Genomic DNA, 17,141 nt, shown 5'->3' with positions numbered 1-17,141 from the left:
TATAAGTGAGAATAGACATGAAGAATACCCACAGATCTCCATGTATCTTGGCTCAAACTTTGGGTTCTCATAATCCTGACATCTCCAGAGTCAAGCAACCACCACTCTTCCCTGGGTGCCAGTGGGAACAAGCCTATTCTGCACGGACCTAGCCCATTTTTATGAAAGAGTCTAAAAAGAAAGAGCTGAAAACGAAGGTGTTTTATTTAAAATTTAGTGAAAAAATCATCAGGAAATTTCAAAGTCTGCTTTGTTGAGTAATTTCAGGATAATTGTGACTTTTCTATGATGTCACAATGACAATTTTCATTCAATGCCATATCAGCTATTTCCTAGCTGTAATGTATTTCAGTTGTCAGTTTATTTTTCTACACCCATTTTGTGGGCAGACATCACAGTTGGCAAAACCTTCAACAAAACTTTTTAAAGCCTTCCCATTTTTCTTGGGTTTTTTTTCTCATTATTTTTATGCTATATAAACAGAATTCTAATTACATCTGCATTTCTGCCCTTCACTCTTGAAGCCTTTCAGTTGCAGATTAGCAATTACTGAAGATGCTGCTCTGATTAGACTCCTAAAGCAGGTTGACTCAGGATAAGTGATTGCACAATGTTAATCACATCATGTCTGAGAGCACACACTGGTTGTTCCAAAGCAACAGTAAAATTACACTCAACAAATGAAGCATAAACATGTTTCTGCTGCTCTTGTATTGGGACATTATATGGTATAGGTAAATCAGTAATCAAAATAGCTCTAACAGCAATGTAATATTTTCAAAATAAATCAAGATCATCTGTTTTATAAAGACATTAAAATGTTTTCAAATTTTTGCAGTCTTAATGGAATTAAAAAACTCAAAAACTACAGAAAACACACACTTATATACAAAACCACTATTTTCAGTCGTAGTTTCAGAGTAGCTAGACTAATGTATTATTAATGCTAGATTAATGTATTAATGAAATGGAGAGAGAAAAAAGCCTCTCTGCCTAGCCAAAAGTGGGTGTCCCGTTCAGAATGAGCTCCAGATGCCACTGACTCAGTTCACAATGCTGTGATATTGCCCACCAGTTCACATATACCCATATTTTAGAGACAGTTAAATTTTAGGGTACAAAAATGAAGTTGAATCCCACCTCTTCTCTCTATATTTTCTTTTCCAAGAAATGTACCACGGAAGATAACAGTGAATTCCTCTGTTATTAGAATATCTTTTAGTCCTGTTTATCAGATATTAACCCAACCACAAATCTTGTATCTAAATTGCCTTTAATATATCTGTTATTTCTCTTTCCTGCTATCATTACAGCAGAGATAAAGATCATTTGCTGTGATTTATTTCTAAGAGGCTCAGTTTCTGTGGCTGTCTCTGAAACTTCAGAACTTCTACTTCCCCAATATATAAAAAAAGTAATTGAAAGCTTGCTCTCTTCTTAACTACCTTATTTTCCTATGTGCATTTTATTTAGCATCATGCTACAATTCAACTTTATCATCTATGATCATAGAAAAAAAAACATTCCAGAGGTACATAGTGAAGGAAAATATCTAATATCTGACCATGTATTACCTTTTTATTGTTGCTTATGTGTGATTCTGAGCTTTTCTCAATTTCCTTTTTGACAGATTCCTGAAGATCAGAGGCTTGTTGTATATATGTTAATGCTGTCAATATCTCATCTTCTAACAATTTTACGTCTTCATAGGAAACTGGCCATCCCAAATTCTCTAAAGCCTCCAGCAAAGTTTCTTTATGCTGTATATATTGGACTGGCCCATTCTCTTTAAATCTTGAAAAAAATATTTTTAAAGAAATTAATAATCACAAATAGGAAAAATTTTCCTTTACATCAGTGCTCTACAGATAGAGTCACAAATTGTGAAGGCAGAATAAAGAATCAGATTTGCCCAATTTGTCTTCTGCGTGCTACAAGTTCTTGCATTTCATCCGGCTACTGCTGTGTTTGGTCGAACAATCATGCCTATAGAAAGAGAGCTGCAGAGACATTCAAGTGGCTGAGCCATAATTTCTGCAAAATAAATAAAATATTTTAACATTTATGCACAATACTAATGATTTATATGCTCCTCTCGCAATAGACTGTGCAATTGCTATGACATTTTTTTCATTACATGCGTAATTTGCCATATGTTATCAATAATTAAAAATTTTGGATGACACCCTGTCAAATTTCTATATTTTGCAACTAATTTTCTATCAAGAGACAATTATTTCCCTTTTTTTCATTACATGCTGTTTTGTTTAACAGTCTTCATTTCCTCTCTGCACCAGAATGAGGTTTTAGTTCTCATTAGTAATGATAGAACTGTAGGTTTTTTACTCATTAGCTTATGTCTTCTTAAAAGCATTCTAGTTTTCACTCCCATTTTTCTGTGAAGATCTATTTCAGGCACAATCAGTTTTCATTAATTGATCTTTGCTTTATTCTCTGGCACTAACAGATGCTAACTTCACTGATATTTATACAGCAATTACTTTTCTAAATCAATACAAAAAATAGGCTAACATAGTACAAACTTCCAGAGTGATTTACAGTTCCAGCACATGCTTTTAAGGTGCTTATTACACCTTGACAAACCAGCCACTAGAGAGCTTCTTATGGAATGAGAGAAGATTTACTTTGATGTTCAAAGCAATGACATGCTGCCCTCCCAAGGCCCTGCACTTGACACTGATTAAGGATAGAGAAGCAACATTCCAATGGAATGCAAGTCCTTTCCTTTAAAAATAATCAGCACCAAAAAAGGAGGTCCAGAATTTAATATTACACCATATCACATACACATTTTTGAAAACAAGATATATTTATGAAATATTTCAAAATTAAACTGGCTGGTTATAGAAATATAGATAAAAAACTATCAAATATTTATGACCTTCAGAGGTACATTAGAAAACCAAAAGTGATAACTTACTTGTCTCTTTCCTCCTGAGATAGCGCTCTCCAAATAACTAGGCTCAGGCGCCTGTTGAAGAAAGGAAAGCAGTTTTTGAGGGAATGCAGTTCCTTGTGCAGCTGATCATCTCAAAACTAGCAAATAAATACACTTTCTTAAGATATCTGCACTGATTTGTATTCCAAGCATACTGTATCATCAAATTGTATCCTTATCATTCAGCTATGAAATTATCAACTGCAAAAGAAGATGGGAAAGCAGTATCTTCCATCATATAACAGCATGACTATTTCAGGGTCAGAGAAGGTTTAATGGCAATCACTGCTGCTTCCTGCCAGGATTTTCTATGGATGGTTGTCTTCAGCACCAGCTGAAGTTAAATCAAATAACAAAACTGATTAAATGCCAGTTAAGCTGCACAGTTCCTCCAATTAAACATTTTCAGAAAATGTAGTCTGAATGTACTAATGCTAATTTCTAATTTTTTTTCCTGTTAAGATTACCCCTCAGTTGTGCCATTCAGGTTACTAATCCATTAAACTCTGGCTATGAACAAAAACTACTGACAGGAAAACAGAAGTGATTATCCCAAAGCAATGCATTCTGAGATTTTTGAAAAGCTCCACTAAACTTTCTGCTTTTGCTTTTTAAGACAGAAATTTTAAACTCTTATAAGATCATCTATTAATGTCCCAAACAAGCCATCACTGAATTTCTTCAATTCATCTATAGAAATAAACTGATGGTCCTAATTACTGTAATTCTAGAAAAAAAAAATCCAAATTTCTTTTGGATATGAGAACACCTGATTAACTACAAGTAGTCTTGCCAGATTTACTGGTGCATGCACAAAAAAAAGCACATTAACAACAGATTCTGAATATGAAATTCCTGATGATTCATTTTATCTACCAGAAACTATAGCCCAGCTTTTTTAGAATACAAACTACTTAGTTCATTCCCAATACACAGTCTCAGCATGCTCCAATGCCTATTTCAGCCTTCTAAATCTGCACACCCATAACTAAGTTGATTATAAAAGCTTCTGGCTATACAAAATCATACACATTATGAAGCTTTCAGTGTTTTTCTCCTTTAATACTGTATATTCTCTTTGTCAGACCACAAAAATTCTGCCCTTGCCACTTTTCTCCCTCTAAATCTGATGCTAAACTCAATCTGCATATAGGGAAAATACTGGCATGTTTGCTTCTGTGCTTGAAACCTGGATGCCCTGATGTGTTGTTTCATCTACATGTCAGAATAAATTTGTGATCAACCACTATTTACAAAGCTGAACTACAGCTTTTGGAAGTTCAGTTACTAGAAAAGGGCTGTGACATCTAGATTAAAAAAAATTGGCTGGCTTGCTGTTTCATAGGTAGAGAAAAAGCAGAGAGATCCCTTTTATTCTACTGCCAATTATATGGATCTTCAGGTAGATTTGTCTTCTGTATCTCCTTTCCATGGAAGTAGGAACTCAATCCTACTATTGTAAATACACTGATTCATTGATCTCTGTTGGTAAACAGAAGTAAACAGTAATCCTTATCACCGAAGTCTTAGGGAGACTGTGGCAATGCTGTAAGAGTTTAACCAGAAAACTATTTTCTTTCCCTTAAAATCAAAGTCAGTAAATGTAAAATATTCAATGGTATGGCACAGGAATGAAAAACTTGAATTTTTTTCAGAATTCACCATCACAAATAAACCACTCGAACCTTCTGTTAAAATGAGTGACAAATCAATTTCTATTAATTCTTCATCAGCCTGATAACAGTGTTGTCTCAGTGACAGAACAAAGAAAACAAGAGACTTTTATTCACTGAACTCCATTAATACTGGACATAGCAAGGAGCATTTTCAAATCAAAATTCTTGATTTTATCACAAAGTATCTATATAGGATAATAGGATTGAAAAACAAAGCTATAACATGCTTTAGAAAAAACTGGTGTGATCATATAGCTCCCAAGGAAAATAATCTCAAAACTTAAAGATCCCCTGTGGAATTAATCAAAAAACAAGGACTAAACGCTTGTCATCAACGGGGGGGTTTGGTAATATGAATTAATTACATTTGTAAATGTTATTAGAATACAGCCTAAAAATATTCATTAAAATAATTCTAGTCAAAGCTCTCATATGATTACTGAATTACACTGTAGTCAATGGCATTATTTAATTAAAAAATGCACAAAGTCGGATCATGGAAAGAAGTAGTTTAGAGATCTGATACCTTTTCCCTCTTTACCTCTGTTGTACTTTTACTAAAATTTAATTTAAAAGTACAATACACGTGCCTCTCAAAAAAAAAAAAACCACGCCAAATTTAAATTGTCAGTTTCTTATTGGTGCCTCAGTGTATCCTTGCATGCATAGTTGGGTGATAGAGAGCTGGCAGCAAAAAGTAGGTCCTTAATTTAAGTGTCAGCCTGTTGATATAGGAGCTTAATTTTTAATCAGAAGTCTGGCTAGCATTGTATGTTTATGGCCAAATTCCTCCTGAGTGATGACTGGTTTCAGGTTTGCTCCCAAAAAGTAAAATAATTTTGCTTTTGTTACTGAAAAAACATAATATGAGCAACATGTTGTTATTTATCTCCTTGCCTATTATCTGTTTTTACATTCTGCTTTAATTTTTCTTTAAGAAAATAAAATTTCTCCTACATGTTGATGGTAGATTAAAATGTGTCAACATGCAGAATTATCAGTATTGAGGAAAGCATGTGTGAGGAAATACTGAGTACCTGAGAAAAAAAACTGAAACATGACTGCAACCATAATAAATTTCTGGTGAGTAGACTTGCCTCTCATAGGATTTAATTGCTTGTTCCAGCTTCTTTTTATAGGCATCAAGATTCATTGCCCAAGGATTAATTAGTGCAATCCCCTTCTTGTCACTGCTAACATGGGCCAATGGTAACATCTATCATACAATAAAAGACACAGATATGATTTATCATACAAATTTATGAATGACTGAATGCCAAGGCTCAGAACAGCCAGAAGGAATACTGGAAGCTGCAGAAAGAAAAATCTAAGCACCACAAATGTCAGAATTAAGACACAGTTTCCAGCCAGTTCTTTTAAAATTATACAATCTCATTATGAAGAAGCTACAAATTAAGATTCCTAACTACTAAGTAATTCTAACTAAATCAGTGCTGTCAAACAACTCACTCTAATAATGTAAGTCAGAAGGAAACAAATATGTCTAGTGTATGACCATATTCCAGGTTTTATTGCCTAAAAACATTCTCATACTTTCTAGCATCTAATTGTAGCATACAGGTGTGGGAGTAGATATTTAAACGTATTTAATGCTTTTTTTCTGGATTACTTTCTGTTGCAAGGAATTAGAGTAGAAAAGTTAGAGAGAGATATTTCTCACCATCACACTGATCACCAAAGAATGAACAAGGTGGACATTGGTCACCAAAACTTGTCTTGACAATTTAGGAGCCTAATCAGGTTCATCAGAATCAGGAACTTTAATATTTTTCAAATCTCCCAATACAACACCTACAAAAGTCAACTTCATTGTAAAATAAAAATGAATACAACTGCAAGTAGATCTTCAAAAGGCAGAGAAAAGGTTAGAAATGGATGACTAAAGAGGAGGAAAGATGCCTTCCAAAAAGTGAGAGTAGATATTTAAATGTCTTTAATGCTTTTTTTTCTAGACTACTTTCTTTTGCAAGGAATTAGAGTAGAAAAGCTGTAGAGAGAGATTTCCCACTATCACAGTGATCACCAAGGAGTGAACAAGGTGGACATTGGTCACCAAAACTTGTCTTGACAATTTAGGAGCCTAATCAGATTCATCAGAATCAGGAACTTTAATATTTTTCAAATCTCCCTATACAACACCTACAAAAGTCAACTTCATTATAAAATAAAAATGAATACATCTGCAAGTAGATCATCAAAAGGCAGAGAAAAGGTTAGAAATGGATGACTAAAGAGGAGGAAAGATGCCTTCCAAACTCTCAGTCCGAAGTCCCACTATCTCTCAGCCTCCTAAATTATTTAGTAGTTCATAAATGAAAAGCTGTTTTACATATCAATGTCTTGATGCTGAATATAAACAGAAAAAAAAGGGAAAAATCTCAGTCCAAAGTCCCACCATCTCTCAGCCTCCTAATTATTTAGTTGTTCATAAATGAAAAGCTGTTTTAAATATCAATGTCTTGATGCTGAATATAAACAAAAAAAAAGAAAAAAAAATTGTCTTGACAATTTAGGAGCCTAATCAGATTCATCAGAATCAGGAACTTTAATATTTTTCAAATCTCCCTATACAACACCTACAAAAGTCAACTTCATTATAAAATAAAAATGAATACATCTGCAAGTAGATCATCAAAAGGCAGAGAAAAGGTTAGAAATGGATGACTAAAGAGGAGGAAAGATGCCTTCCAAACTCTCAGTCCGAAGTCCCACTATCTCTCAGCCTCCTAAATTATTTAGTAGTTCATAAATGAAAAGCTGTTTTACATATCAATGTCTTGATGCTGAATATAAACAGAAAAAAAAGGGAAAAAAAACAAGGAAGAACTGGAGAGGAAAGAGAATGTTACTCCCCCCATAACTGTCTTCAACACATATGATTGAGTGGGAATCTTCCCCAAGTACCTGTCTGAGATTACAGGACAGATGAGAAAAACATGGATGAGATTCAATTTACACTAAACTAAGACCCCTGTTGGGGGAATAAGACAAACGATCAGAAAATAGAACAATAATGAGAATTATTTCACTGAGGACATTTTTCAGTAATGTCTTATTTGTGTTTGAATCATCTCAGCATAGCTGGATTCCAAATTGTAACAAAAATAATTTTTTTAGGAGCAGTAGTGTGGCTTTATGTCACCCTCTCTTTCCAAGGACAGAGTCTCTCTGATTAATAAATCTGTGTCACATCAGTGCCAGACCACATCAAAGCTCCTAATACAAAATTAATCTTAAAATCACTGAGAAGCTAAGACAATGGGAACATGTCAGTGGAAGTATCTTGCTGGAGACAGATGAGGTAAATCTCTGCCCATAATTCAGTGATATCTATAATCTTAAAATCACTTAGAAGCTAAAGACAATGGGAACATGTCAGTGAAAGTATCTTGCTGGAGACAGATGAGGTAAATCTCTGCCCATTAAGCAGTGGTATCTGGCTACTTGTCATTTCCAGGTGAAGTCTGAAAGCTGACAGGCAGGGAAGTGATGACCCCTCTTCAAGTTCTGTAATGCCATGATTGTTGTCTCTGATGTTACCCAAACCAAGGTAAGAGAAGTTCAGCAGGGCCTCACCATGTAGGAGCCCATGTCTGCATAGCCTTACAAATTCTGAGAGGAATTTCAAGTCCAAACAGCATAATTTGCAACATGGATATTTAATACAGTTTATAAAGTACTTTGGATAGAATAGAAGGACCAGACAAGCATAAACACATTATTATACTTTTGAAGACAAAAACCATAATGGAATGTGTTCTTAGTAAATACTAAACTTGAAATACTATGCATAATTTGAGAACAATGAAAACTGCTCACAAAGTCAAGTGAAATTCGACAGATTCAGCTCATAGAAATCACAGAGAAATTTTTTTATTGCCAAAATGTTTTTCCACTTTATAAATTAAATATTTTAACTTTCACACTAAAAGAATTCATGTGTTTAAAAATGGCTTTTATTTCAAACCTCAAATTTCAAAATCTTAAACACAAAACCAAAGCACAATAATCCTGTAAAAATTTTCTTATTTTAGACCAAAGAAAGATGGTTTTGTTGGCTGAATCTAATTCTTTTGAGCAAAGCACTGAGTCAAAACTTCATGACTTGCAAACCTGTACTTAGATGCCACAGCCTGTGAGATATATTTACATGATTCTACAGGGAAGGTTTCCCCCAGAATTAACATAACATAATTTAGACAAGCTCCCAAGCCATTATATTTTTTTCTGAATATGAACCTGGATGGGTAGTTTAATAAATTAACCTCTTTGAAATAACTCGGGTGAAACTGACAGATAGCACAGAACTGAAAACAACAGGTCAGCCTTTTCTTAATGAACAGTTGTCATGGAAACCTTTTTCTTGCTGCATCTCCAAGATAAGAAAACTGTTCATACTTATTCCATCATCACTGCCAGCAAAGGCCAAAAATAAAAATTATACTATCCCCTGAAAAGCAAATGAGGATGTCTGCATTCCACACCAAGAAAACTAGGATCTCAGAAGGAAGAATGCAAAATTATCTATACATTTATTATCTTCAACGGAATCTTCTGAAGTTCTGGAATAATCAAGATCCTGAAAGTCTCCCATTGAAGCTCACTGTCTAGTCTTACCCTCTCTTCTTTATATGCTGGCTTGAAGCTTGAGGTCAAGTGGGTTCTGTAGCTCAAAATTCTATGCTTGCACCTTGTGTGCAACCCTCAACCTTCTTTTTCTTTTCCATACTCAGCTTCACATCCAGAAAAATCCATTCCTTTACACATAAAACAATAATTCTCCACTGCCTGAGAAACTGTCTTACTACAACTAATGGAGATTAGTAGGTATGAAGAAATTACAAAAATTATTATTTTGCCTTTGCACCCTTGAATCTAAAGAAAGCCCATTGATCACTGTTTGGATTTTGTACAGCACCTGTTAATTCAAATAACACTGAACTTCAGTCCCGAATTAGATTACCAGGAGTTCCTATGAATTGCTATTAAAAACTACTTGTACACAGTACTTGCTGAATCATGGCTTAGACTACTTTCAAAGACTGTCTTTGAAAGTCTCTGTTTAACACTGCTTTATTTTTTGCAAGGGTTGTCTATAAAGGACTCAAAGGGCTGTTCATTGAGAAACATGGAAGAAAGAAGATATTTTAGGTATATTCAGAAGAAGATGGAAAAAGAAGTGACTGCTCACAAAGGAGATGTAAGAGTTTTGTGAAATACCCAATATCTTTTGTTTGACATTTACGGTAGATTTTTTTGCACAGTTTTGTAACTATTGAATGTCTGATTTTTTTTTAAAAATGGCTATTTTACATCTGAAATGTTAAAATGAACCTTTAAAAATGCTCTCACATAAAAAGACAACTTTTAGTTATATTTTTTAAATATCACACTAAAAAAAATCCTTACAGAACTTGATTTTGACTTGGTTTTACCAAAATAAAGGAACTGGTTTTACCAAAGAGAGGAACTGGTTTTTCTTCTACAGTCTGCATGCTTTAGTAAAAATTCCCATTCCTAAATTTAAAAAACAAGCATGAATACTTTAAAATGTAAAATTGTGTACATTTGCTATAAATCTTTTACTTAGTTCTATACCACATTCTATTACAAATCCCTTTTTCTTTCTTTATTATTTTTTAAAAAGTTTAGCTTTTTCTTTGAGCATTGTTTAAAGAAATAGTTTTTATTAATTGAAACGAGCTGCAGCATATTCATAGGACTTTTGCAGGATTCATCACACAAGAAAAAATAGAGCAATTTGCCATGAAATGGATCTCTTGTAAGTGGAATAGCAATTTAAACTTTATGATACAAAATTCCCCCAAAATTTTATACAATCTTACAACTGTCTACAGGTCTCAAAATTTAATTTCAATTACTGAATGACAATACTTTTCAAAATATCTTAGCAGTCCCATGTAAAAGTTGAGAATGCAAAAATCCACAAAATGTGCACCAGCACCCTTTTCCAGATGACTTTATGGAATAACAGACATCCTCCAGCGAATCAATAAGTATCAGTGGAGGATGCAATGCTCAAGAAATTGCCAAACACTCAATGGCTGCACGCTGACATCAGCTGGTAACTGTGAAAGAACTTAAGGGTAAAGTATGCAAGACATACTATTAACTATCAGTTTTATCTTCTTACTGATGCATGAATAAACATTCAGATATGCATGACACATTTAGTGCACATCCACAATACCAGAAAATGTTATTATGACATTCATAGAAATTAATTTTAAAAAACTTTTGAAAACACTGTCAAGTTTTGTTCTAGCTTTCAAACAGTACAGGAGTTTTACCTTATCAAATACTTTAGAAACTACATGCTTGTCCAGAACTGGGATGTATTTCGTACTGTGAAGGACACTTGTGGGAGCTAAGGCATCCATGATGGTGAGTCGCCTAGCAGCCAAGCCATGGCTCTTTAACCAAAGAGCTGAAGAGACATCTAGAGAGCTAGAAAAGAGAGACTGTGAGATGTAGCTCAAGGCAGAAATACATTTGAAAGCTTTGAAATGACTGAAGAAAATACGTAACTGTAAGTTTTGTTATGCATTTATATATGCACACACATACCTTTCAGATGCCCCTTTCACATTCAGCATTTTCAGATCTAAGAGAAAAATTTGCATTTTGTTATCTCAGAGGTTTTGTGCACGCAAAAGTATGCATAAATAAGTTGTCATGTAATACCTCTATCTTTTTAATTTGAGTCTACAAGCAGCATCATGCACAACAACTGTAAAACGTTTCAGTTGCTAAATTAATCAGTGAAAATTAGTTTTCCTTGCCTTCCTAGTGCATGATCAATAGTAAACTCTATGCCTCATGAGCCCTAATCAGGGAGAGAGGAAATTTATAAAATAGGAAGGCAATTTGTTTTTTAAACAGAAATTTGTTTTCATTTATTTATTTTTTACCAAGACCAAAGATTAACCAGCTTATTTCCCAAGTCAAGATGTGACACCAAGTACTACCACTAATGAGATGGCCAGGAGTAGCTAATTTAAGGTAAACCACTATGAAAATCTCTACAAAAGATACATAAAAAAAACTAAACATGAGATGCTGAAATGTGAAAAAGTCAAACATCTTCAAGTGTCATACGTAAGGTTGTAGAATTACTTAGAAGATGTATAATAAAGCTCAGAGTTGGACTAATTACTGAAAGAAATTAATACTATCTGGATGTGTTTCTAAGCCCCATTGAAAACCCAGTTGTAAACAGCTAGTTTGGGAACTGGCAGGAGTCTGGCCACAGCTGTAAGGACACTGTCACAATACCCAACTTCATGTCCAACTCTGCAACTCTCTTGAGTTTTAGTCCTTTGTACTGCAGATCTGCACAGTTTTGCCTCAAATGAGGTACCCTTAGTCACAAATGTAATGGGAGAAATCTTACCATCTTCCCCAGTCGGAGCTTCTTGTTCTGTCAACTTGCCTTTGAAAATGGTTGTACATTTCACACCCTTTTCAACAGAAACACTCTTTTCCTCTGGAGACACTCCTTCCTCTGGGCTTTCTTCCCTAAATTTCACACCACGCTTCAGGATTTGCAGCAGACTTGTCTTTGTTTGATCTGTAGTTGTAGAAAGGGAAAGAAAGGAAGAGCTAACTTACTGCTCAAATACATGCCTGAGATTTTTGAGTTCCTCTTTGGTATTCAGTTTTTAAGGGACTGCCTACACAATATATCAAACAGAAAACTACTTCAACACTAAGCTGTACTTTATTTTTTCCCTAAAGATGAGGAATTATTTTACTTCAGCTGGGTAAATTTAGTTTCAGACTGCATATAAAGGACACTTCCAGGAGAAATGTAGTATTATGGGTGTAGTAAGGGGAAACATTAGTGTAAGTAATGCTGTAATGGGTACAATATAGATCACCTCTTCATTCTTGCCAATTATGCACTTACTTAGAATAAAAAGAGATTAGGTTTAATATCTACTGTTAAAAAACTGTTTACAGAGCTTTCACAACATTCTGCTAAAATAGCTACTTTTTCATGGCAGGGCCCGTGACAAAGCACAAATGAGCAGACATTTGTTTGTCTGTTTGCACCAAATAAGTAGGAAGGCTGAGAAGTAGAGATGAAGAGAAGTTTAGATTTTCAAAATGATTACTTAAGTCTGCAGACTATTAATTCGTTCCCAAAACAAGAGGTGATTTTTGCTATTTGCAACAGAATCTTTTCAAGTTAGTGAATGAATTCTGCTGAGAATTACAGCTCATATGAGTCTCACCTGCATATAATGCTTTCTTTCTTTGAGCTGGACTGGCAGTATTGCTTTGCCTGGTTTGCTCATGTGATGGCACTGATGGTTCTTCTGAAGCACAGCATGGCCTGCTCCAAAGAGAAGTACTCAGCTCTTCAGTGTGTTTAGAAACAGGGACACACTGTGTGTCTGCTTGTGATTACAGCTTGTATATGACAAAAAGAAATTACTGCAAATATATAACACCAGTTTAAAAATTACTGCAAATATATAACACCAACAATTTTACCATGTGTTGGAGACAAAAAAAATATTTTCCCCTCTTTGCTTTAATTATTCGAAATATGTTGAGACTATTGGTATATTTAAGATAATTTTGTTTCAGGCATCACAGTATTAGTAAATTTTTCCAGATTTTTCTTTTCCATTACCTTGGCTGTTAAAAAAAAAAAAAAGCCCCAAGAGTAAGAAAGCAACAACCATCTTTTAAAAAAGGAAAAATGTAAGAGATAGTTCACACCTATTATTAACATAATAACAGAATGAGGACATACTTCTTCTCTGGATAATCTTCACTATAAGAATTCATCATCAGACTTTTCTCATGAAAGGTCTTCACTTTCTCTAGATCTTTCTCTCCTTGATCAATTTCTCTTTTCAAAAGATGTATGTCTTTATTCTAAGCAAAAAGAACATCAAACGTTTTAGTACAATTACTCCAAAATATGTTTCATTTCTGAACTGAAATGATGCATGTTCTGATAATAATTCCGAATAATGACTCAGGACAGCTTCCAAATTTTGTATACTTTTTCAGGTAGGCTCTTGTGCTTGGCATTATAGCCTTTCAAATTATTCTTCCTTTCTAGGAAAATGGCAAGCATTCCCTAACTAGCCAGTCACCCCTTGAGCTATGAGCAGCTGTATTTCTAAATAAGGTAATGAGGTCACTAGCTTCACTCATTTCAAGCAAGCAAGAAAATAAGCAAATAAATGCAATACAATACAAAATATGTACATTACAAGGGGTAGCCCGTTATTCTACAGATCTCAGCCGTATCACATACTGTCCCAGGCCCAGGGAAGCAAAAAACATACTCTTCAAGTGAACACTAGAACTGACTAGGAATCATCTAGTATAGGAGGAAACAGGTAGAAATTCCAATAATGATCCCTGTACAGCTTCCATGGGACCACAGGCTCCCATGTCCAAAGTCTGGAGATGTACAACACAGACTCTGGCCCTCATTTTTCCAACATGAGCAGTGTCACACAGTCCACACCAGCAGAATCACTGAAATTGCCCAGTACACTGACATTTTTCAAGAGCTGGATTATTTTCACATCTTCATTCTAATTGGTGTCTGTAAAGTTCAAATTTCCCAGGACTGTCTTGTTCTCATGGTTCAACTACCACCATTTCTGAAATCTATGCAATCAATTCACTGAGTGTTAATTTTAATTAAAAGCAAGAATACGTTTCAAATGGGTGTTTCTGTTAGTCTATTCAGAAATGTCCTGTTGGGGATTATTGAGCTGCTTAGTCACACATGATTGCTATCATCTAGTCATCTTACTCCTTATAGATCTCTCCCAAGCAACTACTGTAGAACAAACTTGCAACAAAAATCCATAGAATCACTACCATTCAAATTCAGTTCTGTATTCTCTTATTTATTAATAGGATACAAACCATATTTTCAATTTAAACAGTAACTTATTTCTGAAACAGCAAGAGATCACGTTTTTCTTCCAGAGCTGATTTGGTCTACATGTACTTTTAAGTTTTAGTTTTCAAGAGTGGGGCATCAAGAGAGGGAGAATGTGTTTGCAATGATACCACTACAAATGTACTTTGCATTATACTTAGCCTTTTTTGTTGTCATCTAGAAAAATTTCACAAGCAAAACAATCATATTACTGCTTTCATGTCACATCAAATCTGACTAGGATTAACCCTCTCTTTTTTAGTAATCTATTGTAATATGAAATTACAATAGTGCAAGTCGTGTGACTCTTCAAAGTAGCATGAAGCAGCAAATATATTGATTTTCAGATACTCACAACAATAAACTCTGTAGTATCAGGATCACTCAAACAAATGTTGTAATAATGAAACCGTCCCTCTGTTTTCGTAGATAGTTCAAACAAAAATTTATTTGCTTCTATATCATCACAGTTGAAGGATACAGTATGGATGGGAATTTTACAGTGAAGTTGGACTTCAGCCAAAATTATCTGGGGGGGCTGAAAATAAACCAAACCTATATGTTAAAAACGTGGCATCTAGAAACATATTCATCAAAACATGGAGAATTTGTAAGAATTTAATCAGTTGTTCTGTTCTCAGAGACATACCACTTCATACAGATTGCTATTTCAATCAGAAATTAGCTAAATGAGCTAATTTAAAACTGAGTTTGAAAAACTGGTAAGTCCATTAAGGCACATGATGTAAATCGTAATATAATCAGTAGTCTTTGTTTCTGAAGTTTTAAAATAAATTACTAATGTTTAGGAAATTAAACTACTACATTAGTGTTTAGTATCGCTGGACATATATATATATAAATATTTTTGGAAGTATATGAGTGTGGATCTTTTTAAAAAACCAAATTAGTTCAAAGAAAAGTTGATTCAATACCAGGAAACAAAGCAGAATCTGAGAAAACAGGAAAGCTACTTTCCTCCTCCCATAAAGAAATAAAAATTAGGTGAAAAAGTAGATCTACCATCTCCAAAAATGCTAAAGGATCTGGTAGAAAAAAAATTATTGACTCAGTTCTCTAAATTCTGGAAACATTTCAGTTGTTCAAAGATCTTGACAAATGAAGAAATGTTTGCAATATAATTGTTGTGTTGGTTGAACTTTAATACTTAAAAGCAATATCAGCCATTTCCTTTATTTAACTGTTAAAAAGGTATAAAAGACATTATTAACAAGGTAAAAAGAAATTACGTATTCACTAATTTTGAACTTAATAAAATTATTAAAAATAAGAATATGAATTGTACATGAAGGCAAATTATTCTTTGGTAAAAAATTTATGCTCTTAGTTAGAAAAACTGTGAAACAATGCCAATAAACATCCAAGAGACTCCACAAAACTCAGCACTGCAGGTATGACATTCATCTCATAATTCCAACTGCTAACACCTCTTTTCTGCATTTTCTGTTTTCTCATTTTGAAATACCTGGTCAGGTCTCCCATCAGTCAAGAGATAAATAGCCTGAGTGTCAGTATCAGCAAGAGCAATCTGGAGAGCTTTGAGTGTATTTGTAGAACTTCCAGCCTAAGAAACCAAAGAGAAAAAGACCAAGAAACAGCTATAAATACAAGCAGTTCTTTGCCTCTGTTCTTAAATTCATAATGACAGTGTACTGATTCAAGGGATAACAGAGAGCCAATGACTAATAAAATGGTGAAAACATTTATGTCATGTAGCTAACAAAAGCCAAGCAAGAGTCAAAGTAAAATAAATTGGTACCAGATTGGCATTCAGTACTTATGCAAACACACAGAAGCAAAATGCTAGCAGCAGCAATCTGAGCTGTACAAGTAAAAGGAATCACTAAAAGACTATAAACAGATAGGAAGAGGTAAGACAAAAGATGCATTCTCTTCATTTTTACCACTGATGCTCCTGCTTGCCAACTCATCCCATTCCCTTGAAACACATATTTTACTTAATCAAACAGTTCAAAAGTTGCTGAAAAGAGTTGCATAATTTTATTTCTCCAAAACTGGTAAAGGAGTTCTTCATTTTCCAAACATATTTTTCCAGACTCTCTCCCATCTACCCCTTTGACACATTAATGTAAGTATCATTTCTATTTTAGGACAAAAGAGTTAGCTATAGCAACAAAACATGCCCAGCAAACTAATGCTTTGCTCACTAAAAATTTCCACTGGAGTAATACTAGCACTTTTCCTATGACATTCACATACTTAGTGATCATGATCTGTCTTTCTTCTTTTTACACTAAATTCAATGAAATGCATTTCATGGTATAGGAACCTAAACTCTGCATTTTATATCTTCAACTGTCCACCTTTCAAACATTGTGTAAAAAACCTTCCAGACTAAAGGTACATGTAAGGTTTGCCAGTATGAAAACCTATTTCATCAAGTCTTAGTCTTTTAATGGAACCAAAGCAAAACTTCTAAAAAGATAACAGTCTGTTTTATGCTTGTACTGTTCTGGAGGACAGTGAAGATCATAGTGGTGTAAGAAGAGAGTCAGCATCCATG

General features: G+C 34.2%; 1 protein-coding gene across 1 annotated transcript in view; it reads right to left on the bottom strand.

Annotated features, from left to right (window-relative positions):
• VWA3B (von Willebrand factor A domain containing 3B) overlaps nt 1–17,141 on the bottom strand; it is a 63,434-nt gene that overhangs the window by 12,034 nt on the left and 34,259 nt on the right. The window contains 10 exon segments of the mRNA XM_039714555.1: nt 1,575–1,794; nt 2,942–2,992; nt 5,733–5,851; nt 10,968–11,124; nt 11,245–11,281; nt 12,071–12,247; nt 12,915–13,015; nt 13,442–13,566; nt 14,952–15,134; nt 16,083–16,181. Of these exon segments, the coding sequence (XP_039570489.1) occupies nt 1,575–1,794; nt 2,942–2,992; nt 5,733–5,851; nt 10,968–11,124; nt 11,245–11,281; nt 12,071–12,247; nt 12,915–13,015; nt 13,442–13,566; nt 14,952–15,134; nt 16,083–16,181 (1,269 nt within the window).

This window comes from Passer montanus, unplaced genomic scaffold (assembly GCF_014805655.1).
Source record: "Passer montanus isolate IOZ18808 unplaced genomic scaffold, ASM1480565v1 scaffold3, whole genome shotgun sequence".
NCBI lineage: Eukaryota > Metazoa > Chordata > Aves > Passeriformes > Passeridae > Passer > Passer montanus.
Note: the sequence above shows the minus strand (reverse complement) of the source record. Positions and strands in the feature narration are given on the sequence as shown.